This window comes from Thermobia domestica, chromosome 5 (assembly GCF_964235325.1).
Source record: "Thermobia domestica chromosome 5, izTheDome1.hap1.1, whole genome shotgun sequence".
Lineage (NCBI taxonomy): Eukaryota > Metazoa > Arthropoda > Insecta > Zygentoma > Lepismatidae > Thermobia > Thermobia domestica.
Genome location: NC_137458.1, coordinates 39,964,401 through 39,974,120, shown reverse-complemented (window position 1 = coordinate 39,974,120; position 9,720 = coordinate 39,964,401). Strand labels below are relative to the sequence as shown.

Genomic DNA, 9,720 nt, shown 5'->3' with positions numbered 1-9,720 from the left:
CCCCATAGCTAGCGGCTTTACAAGGCAATAGAAATAGAAAACCTAGTCCTTCAACATTGAATAATACATCATCAGAGAGAAAAATGTATTAAAGATGCAAAAGCAGCATTTATTCTTGTTGCTGTAAGTGTATATAGCCTACTTGAAGTTCTGACTATTTTAAAGCTTACGTATTTATTTTCTTGTCTCGTCTTGTTTTAGTCTAGAGAAAATGATTCATGAATACATAAACAAGTAAATTAAACAAATATAATATTAAGCGTTAAAGCATTTTGTCAACACAATTTTGAGTAAGCAAAATTAGGCTTACTAAAGCAGAACGTGTATATTGCCTAAATTAATTAAACTCGGTATAAGAAACTTTACTAAATGTTAAGCCTGATATTAATAATTTATTAATACGTAGGCAACATTGGCAACTCATCAAGTTAAAATATGCATTAAATGTATATACACTAATTTATATAACTATGAAACATACAATTTTTAATAATAGTTTTGCACACGAGACCATATTAGTTAATTAACACTAACATTACATGTTTTAAAACAAAACTTATTAAAATGATTTTATGATGAATGACCTTCTTTGTAAATGATAAAAGATATAGCAAACAATTTGTGATCGTGTGTTGATAAAAGCATCCGATTGAATCACAACGTACAACATTCGCACTTCATAATTACAATATGTGAGTCTCAGAAATCCTATGTTTAGGATCCCACGTTAAAATGTAGTTACCCAGCTTATTTGTTCGATGCTATAAAGAAGGCATTAAAATTCCAAACAAACTTCAATTTACATCTTCAATATTAGCGACAACAGTAAAAATATAAGTAAAGTTAGAAATATTTAGTCATTTCCACTTGACGTTCGTACTCCTCATTGTCAGGGTTCTCCGTACAATTGTTGTTATTGTTAGGTGGCCTCACCTTGTTATACCTGAAAAAAAAAATTAAAAATCAAACAAAAGTCATTAATTATTTCTTCACGAGAAGAAAACTTTAATATGTATTGCTTTTAGATTTTTAAAAAGATACAAGTATATTCTTAGAAATAAGAGTATAATCATGGTTGTACATGAGTATTTATTATCTTACCATCTCAGGACTGTATTTATGCATGAGGACACCGTGGGCTATAGCCCGGGGCGGTTTCTTGGATATGTATATGACATGTGATTTTTACATATGCGAATATGCAAGTAAAAAGAATCTGGTTGGTTGGAAAGAAGTAATGAACATTATTTATGAATTTATATATTTTTCTTCTATTATTGACACGATAGAAAACTTGTGTTATTTTCCTTGAGCATCGCAGTGTGAATATTTTAATTCATTATTTGTTAGCTTACAGGCAACAAGCCAGGTGATACTTATAATAATTCTTTCTTTAGCATAAGATACGAAAAAAATTAAGTGAGGCTGAGTATACAAAACAGTCTAACCCTTTATTTGGCATTTTTGCTCTCAAGCAAAATCGCATTCTATTGCATTATCCGCACGAATTATAACTTCAATGATCATTTAATTGGTATTATTGCTTTCATACAATATTCATATACATGATTTGTGGGTCGCTTCTTTAGATACTTCTAGTCTTCGTCAACAGGAGACAGTCAAATTTAGTATTGTAGAAGCTTTATCTCCATGTTCCGCGAAAGTTCTTTTTTATTTTTTTATTTGTGATTTCTTGCTCTGTAGGAAAATATTTCAACGAAACTGCTGCTAATTACTGAGAGTATTCTTATGATATTTTACTCTAATAGGGCAATGCTGTTCAGTAGCTACACATAAGATCAATGGCAATGTTGCTTTGAAATAAACACCATGTATTTTGTAACCAAAGTACAAAAATACTTCAAAAATTACGAAATTATGGTCAGGAAGACACGGTTCAACCATAAAAACAAATAAATATTTTAATAGTAATGCTATCAATGATTGCCAATTAAAGGGCTAAAATTAAATTAGAAGGTTTCTTAAGATTTTTTAAAATTTTTTTGCCAAGTGACTAAAAACGATACAAGGGTTCTCAAGTTTCTATACTGGTATTTATTGATATTGAGAGGACAGCATTTTTTTTTATAGCTTGGAATGGCAATGACATAAAATACCGCATTGTACTATAGTATTATTAATGGCATTTTTCTTTTAATGTTTTCCTAATGGAAACAAATAAAATTTGAGAAAAATACACAAGATACTCAAAATCATTAACGCACGTTTATTCCTTAGTAATAACTATGTACGTAAGGAGATGTTACTTACGCGAATATATACAAAATTTCGTTACGTTGTATCGGTGTTACCTGAGTAAGTTCCTGGTTGTTTAAGTATTGATTCAATTTCAGTTTGCATTATGAAAAACTAACTACAATTTGTAATGGATTCGAAGAGAGAGCAAGATCCTAGGAACTTCAAATAGAAACGCAGGACGAATCCTCCTGCATTGAGTTAAAAATGTTAATTCCTTAATGCACCCTTGACTTCAATAAGGCTTGATCTAACAGTAAGTGTCTGTTGGCAATATGGAAGATAAATTTGTATGTTATGTTAATGTAAAGATGTAGTTATATAAACTCTTAACTAGTCATTCTTACTCTGGTTCTACAACGCTTCGTTATCTTATTAAACCACTACTATATTTAATATTACCTATATATATTTTCGCGGAACGCAGGAGATAAAGCTTCTACAATACTAAATTTGACTGTCTCCTGTTGACGAAGATTAGAAGTATCTAAAGAAGCGACCCACAAACCATGTATATGAATATTATATGAAAGCAATAATGCTAATTAAATGATCACTGAAGTTATAATTCGTGCGGATAACGCAATAGAATGCGATGTTGCTTGAGAGCAACAATGCCAAATAAAGGGTTAGACTGTTTACTCACTTAACTCTCAGCCTCATTCAGCCTCACTTAATTTTTTTTCGTATCTTATGCTAAAGAAAGAATTATTATAAGTATCACCTGGTTGGTAGCCTATAAGCTAACAAATAAGGAATTAAAATATTCACACTGCGATGCTCAAGAACAATAACACAAGTTTTCTATCGTGTCAATAATAGAAGAAAAATATATAAATTCATAAATAATGTACATTACCTCTTTCCAACCAACCAGATTCTTTTTACTTGCATAATCGCATATGTAGAATTACCGCAAAAGTCAAGGCAATTACTGTTTCTTACAAAAATGAGAACGAAGCAAGAAATTCTGAAATTTGGAAACGTTACATGTAGGTAGTTGGATGAATACTCATATCCCCATCAGAATATAGTACAAGAAAAATGAGTACAAAGAATCGTTAAAGTACTGTTACAATTATGCGCATAATCCGGAAGTACATACTAGTGCTAAAGTCCTTCAAAGTAATCTTCCAATGAATTCCTTGTACATTACCAATGAACGTATTCAAGAAAAAAAAACACATGTGGAACGAACAAGTAGTTGCACTCATTTTGCTTGTGCTATATTCTGATGAGGATATGTTCATCTAATTCCTTACATGTAATGCTTACACATGTACAGTCATGTCCAAAATGATTGTCACATATCTATAACTGTCTTGTTGTGGAAATATAATTTGATAATGATTTTGCAGGGTACTTTCAATACTGTTACTATGTGTATAATCGGGAAATGTATATTTGCAGTAAATTTCACAGGAAAAGATTTATAAATACGAAAATTAGAATGAGTAAGACAAAATATTCCTAAGTGGACACGAAAATATCTCTTTTTGTTATATTGTTGTTATTTACTGCTTTTTTGACATGAAATTTACAACATACATGTCTTTGCCCATTATACACGTACTAACATTGTAAGAAATACCTGGCGAAATCGTTATCAAATTATATTCCTACACATTTATAGACATGGGACAATCATTTTGGACATAACTGTACCAATCTTCCATTTGCCTGTTTCAGAATGTCTTGCTTCGTTTTTATTTTCGTAATAAATAAATAAATAAATAAATAAAATAAAATAAAATAAAAAAGTTGCCATGGCTTTTAGGATAACTCTCGTAGTATTATTACGAAGCCACGATCCAAATTACAATAACAATCTTTTTCATACATCAATTGTCCGTTTACACCTCACCCTTCTTTTTCTCATGTTACCTGAGATTATTTTCTAGGCACAGACTCCAGCCCACTAACCTATTTAATAATTCAAATATAATCGTATTCATAATCGAGTATTGGATTGGCCATAGGTTTAATCAAGTCTTAAGAGTTAATAATATAATTTGTATTATTAATGCAAGGATGTTTTATATTATGTTTTAGAATTAGATTTGTATTGGCTACATTTGTTTTGAAATTGTATGTTTTCTCTTTGACCTAAATTTTCAAATCCATTTTATCTCATTTTGGTATAAACGACTTTGTTATTGCAAGACATATTTATTATGTAACATTTTAAGGGAACCTAGATAAATAACCATCATAAATGGTAAACTCACGTCTCTATCTCTGCAAATTTTTGTGTTATTGTTGTTAAGAATAATATCGCTCCTCTCTGAAATCTTCCTCAGTACCATTTCTCCTTGTAGCTTTTTATCTTCCTTTAAATTTTTAAGGAAAACAACACTAATGTAATTATATAAGACAGTAACACGGAAAAATGGTGCTGAGGAAGGTTTCAGAGAGAACCGATATTGTGCAATAACAGTAACGTAAAAATTTGCAAAGGCGAGTTTATCATTTATTTATATAATATGTGTCATATAACGTCCATGAGTAAATAGTTACACAATAATTATTTAAAAAAATCATGGGATTGTGTAATGTAAACACTTTGTTACAGTCGAGTTGTGTAATGAAAATCTTCGCTATCTACCAGCTTTGACCGGCACTCTCATTTCACATTTAAATTCAGAATTCTAACAACACTAGATATAACTTTTTCCTAATCTCCTTTTTCTTCTGTGAGTATGGGTAACTTCTATTAATAATTTTCTCCCATAATCTTAATTGCTGACTTCCAACTTCCTTCAAATTATGTATTACGATGGTTGAGAGCCAAAGGAGCGTAACTGCCGAATTTAGAAATTCTGAGTTCTGAGCTATGAGGACATGTATCATAGATTGAATTTTGTTGTGACAGAACTAAACTTGAACTGTAACTTAAATATTGTTTTCAGAGGATAACACATTAGAAAGTATTGTGAAAATACAAATCACCACATTTTCAAACTCGATTTTCTCAAAAGTACTAAAACAGCAGTTACGCCTCTTTGGCTCTTAATCATAGATTAGATTTTGTGAGGTTTTGGTTTTATAAGGTTTTTATTATTATTATTATTATTATTATTATTATTATTATTATTATTATTATTATTATTATTATTATTATTAATAATAATAATAATAATAATAATAATAATAATAATAATAATAATATGAGCATTAGGAAAGAGTTCATAAATTAAAATATAAAATGTGTACGATACATTCGTTTCCCAAGAGAATATGGATCTCCCATTGTAAGATATCACAATTGGTAGCCAGTAAAACTGCACACCGAAAAACAATATTTAATAAGTTTTGACCGCTTTGTTTCATGATACTCTGTAAGTACTCCTAAACATTACTTCTTTGGAAGCCCTACTTTTGATATTTTCCGGTTATTTTGAAAATTGTGAATAGACAATTAATCCATTAAGACGTCTTAACTGAAACAGGAATCAATATAATGTCAGTCAGTTTTCGATCGTGTATAGATCGTCCTCAAATATAAACAAATAGAGAGGAAGGGAAAAATACGAGATGCAACACCAGTAATCTGATTGTCACCACGTCACGTAGTCGCACATGCGTCCCTGGTAGACATATGACTACGCTGTGGTCAAATATTGACCCGCTTTATTTTATTTATTTATTTTTTAAAAAAGAAAGAATAAAGTTTTTAAAGTACTTAAAGGTATTAATAGTGACCAAGGCCGATATGTTACCTTAAAAATGTACAGTTGGTAATTTTATTCTTCCCAAAGCTTCTGCAATATGCCTTGAGTGACATTGTGGTTGCAAGTTGGATTGGCCTTCGTAATTCCAGCAGTGTATATGAAAGTGGAGGAACAAAAACATTGTTCTTTATGAACGAAGAGAATAAATCTGGCATCAAGATTACGTGGGAAGGACAACTGCTATCGAAAAAACGATTGAAAAAGTGCGTGAAACATTTACTCGCAGCTAAAGAATCTGTGAGGAGAGCCAGTTAGGAATTGGATATGCCCGAGTCCACAGTGAGAAAGATTCTAAAGAAAGAATTGCAATTGGTACAAAAGAACTAGGCTGATCAGATCATCGCTTAGCGTTCTGCAATAGCTTACTGATTAACTTGAAAAATATCATCGAAACGGTTCATCCCGCGTGACTTTCACTTATGACAGATGATTTTTCCTCAATCGTAAAGGATATTGTTTACGTCTTTCTACTACCAGAATTACGAAGGTAAATTCAACCCCCATCCACAACGTCCCCCAAGACATACAGCAGATGTTTTGGTCAGTTGGGAGTACCGACTGGACATCTGTAGGGTAACATGTGGGTTACAAATTGATTATACTTGAGTTCATTAAAAACTCTACAGATATACTTTTCTACCTTCAGTTTTGGTGAACATTTAACTATATAAAATCGATCAATAATATCATATCTGTGTATCCTGTACAAGCAACTAAATGGTTTAATGTTGCTGAGTATTCATCAGATTTCTTTGGTAAGTTAATACAATATTATAAATGAGAAGGAAATAAAAATATGAATATATTATATTTAAAATCTATTCTAAAATTTGACGTATTTAAACCTACAAAGAACTGATTAAGTCTAAACAAATTTACAGTGATATAATTACACTTAATACACTTGGAAGATGCAGATTACCTGGTAAAATCGCCTTTACATAGTTTCCACGGTAACAAATCAACCTTCTCGTGCAGAAGTACAGACACTTCAGGACTCACAAAATTTGGAGTGCCTGCACCGGATCCTCTGGTAATAAGATTTCTATAACTGCACATGGAATATGGAATATATTAATCAGAACATAGATTATTATATTTTTTTTACATAATTTGGAGAATTCCAGCTAGAGATTACTGAATTACTGAATTATGTATATTCGTTACACATATATACCTTCTTCAGTAATAAAAAGATGAAGAAGAATGGGAAGTATTTTTGAAGAACTTTTTTGTGCGGAAGGTGTGTTTTTTCTTCTTCTAAAATAAGATTATCAGACGTTTCCGTCTCCCGAGGATAGTCCCCGGATTTAACATGATTTTAAAGCAAAAATCTGATAATCATATTCAAAAATTGATACTTTTATTTGTTTCAAAATGATGTATAGAATGAGTAAACTTCGTTAGTTTTATGCACGTTTTGTGATAAATACTTCGGCAAATCACATACTCGTCACACATTTGTTTATATAAAATATATACTAACTGAAGACAGAAAACATGGAGGTGAGTATTAAAAATACACTGAATAAACTTATAATTAAACATCCTCAGTTAATAAGGACGTTAAGGCATACGAAAGTATATAAGACGAATTATGTATATTGTAAATGCATAATAATTTGCCATAAAAAATCAAGGTTTTTCCGCAATAGTAAAACTTACTAGTAATAGAAATCTCTACTGAGATTTGAAGCTAACAATTTAAAATAATGGCGTAATTTGAAAAGTAATGGATATATTGTAATGGAATTTTAAAAAAAAAGACTTGTCTTAATGTGATGCTGTTGATGTGGCGGCAATAGGCAATGAATCAAACATTTATTCAAGAAATTCATACAACTCTTCTACTCACACTGAGCACAAGATTCATGGACGTAGGTTATTAATTGGAATTCGTGATTCTCAGCCTGGAGGTCCTGAGTATGAGTGCGGTAACCATCCACCCTATCTTAGGTTTTCCCAAGGTTTCTTCTTAGTCCCAACAGGCAAATGGCACTTTTAAATATAAGCCTTGACCGATTTCTTTTCAAATTCTTTTCCATTGTTATGGTTACTGTTGATTGTTAACTATTTCGTTGTAAATTTGCCTCGTAGGCTGTATTCTGAAGTTTGTTAAAGAAATAAAATATGTTTATTTCCGCCTGACGCCAACGGCGGTATTTCTACCAGATTTTCTTTCTCAATAGTTGAGGTAATATCAGTTCAATACATTGCGATAACTTTACTACTATTCAATAACTAATAAAGAATTTACTAAAACAGGCAATCAGATTAAATTATGATGATTAAAACCATCGGTTGATCTTCCAGACCCTAACCAATTAGAACTAGAATAATCAGGGCATAAAAGACCATGTAAATATATAGATGAATGTTGTCCGCAAACTGTTAGCATTCTTACTTCACACTCGGAAGGTATTTGTTTCGAAGTTCGTAGTTGGCTTTGTTGAGGCTTTTATCTGAGTTTCTTTAGACAAATGTTGTAATAGTACCCTTAAATATAACCTCTGAACGATTTGCAGATGATATGTCTTCACAGTTGAGCCTTTGTAAAGCATTAGAAACACACCAACTACTTATACTATGCCCAGTCTAAACTTTTTAAACTATCGGTAATTTCATGAAAAGTTATCGAAACGTATAACTATAGAATTATTTTAAATGATAGAATAATCAAATGTTGATCAATTTTCTGAATGGTCATTTTGATTACAACATTGTAAAGTTTCATACAAGCTAAAGATTTTATAGAATACAAAATAAATAAGTAATACCATTTCAGGAGGAGAAAATAATTTTCTAACATCACTCTTACCTGTCGTAACAGCAGTGTTGAGCAGCAAATGTTGTGCTACCTTGGGCAAGAAGAGATCGAATACAATATTGAGCCCCAGGCTTATAAACATTCAGTTTTTCACTTTCGCCACTCACATCTCTCCAGCGAAAATATCGCAAATGAACTTCGTCCCAGATTTTGTCGTCGTAAAATATGGCTGTTGGATAAGAGCATGGGCATGAAGGAAGACTACTTAATTTGGCTAGAAACGTTTGGAGTTTATCCTTACAACTCATCCAGCGTTCACACGGATCCTCGTCTGAAAGACAGCACACAAAGATCTAAATAGGAAACAAGAGTTCAAAAATTTCAAAGTATTGATTCTGTAGTTCTAAATAGTAAGTGCTAAATTCGTGAGTTCAAACAGATATTTCAGGACAAGTTAATAGAGGTTTTCTATAAAATGGTTCCGTTTCTAACTATAATTTCAAATGTAGTCATGTTTAAAACTATCGATCTATGCATATTGAAATATTAATATTTATATATTTACAATAACAAATTTACTGACAATTAGATATCATGTATCTTGGATCTCATTAAGTATCTGGTTACATAATGGATTAGAAAATCTTTAAATGCAAATCACGAAATACTGTAGTATTACGAAGAAATAATACATCTTTCATTTTCCTCATATAGACAATTTTTAACATTTGCAGTTTGGCACTTCTTATTGTTACAGCGTCTTTAATCAAAAATCTGGATTGCGTATAACCCGCTCCCCCCAGTGATTTTTAACGAATCATAGTCATTGTAACGATTCATGTAAGTTCATAATGAATCGGAATTGCATGTTATAATGATTTAAGATGTAAATCTTGTGGTAAGGAAGCTTTAGTATAAGTAGTAGTAGTAGTAGTAGTGGTAGTAGTAGCAGTAGTAGAGTAGTAG

At 31.2% G+C, this 9,720-nt stretch overlaps 1 protein-coding gene across 1 annotated transcript in view; it reads right to left on the bottom strand.

The window, feature by feature from the left end:
* Positions 1 to 568: 568 nt before the first annotated feature.
* Positions 569 to 9,720, bottom strand: part of LOC145685881 (uncharacterized) — a 53,780-nt gene continuing 44,628 nt past the window's right edge. Inside the window, exons 4-6 of the mRNA XM_081758600.1 lie at positions 8,806 to 9,085; positions 6,910 to 7,038; positions 569 to 943 (exon numbers count right to left, since the gene is read on the bottom strand). Of these exons, the coding sequence (XP_081614726.1) occupies positions 844 to 943; positions 6,910 to 7,038; positions 8,806 to 9,085 (509 nt within the window). The 3' untranslated portion in view covers positions 569 to 843. The remainder of the gene's footprint in view (positions 944 to 6,909; positions 7,039 to 8,805; positions 9,086 to 9,720) is intronic.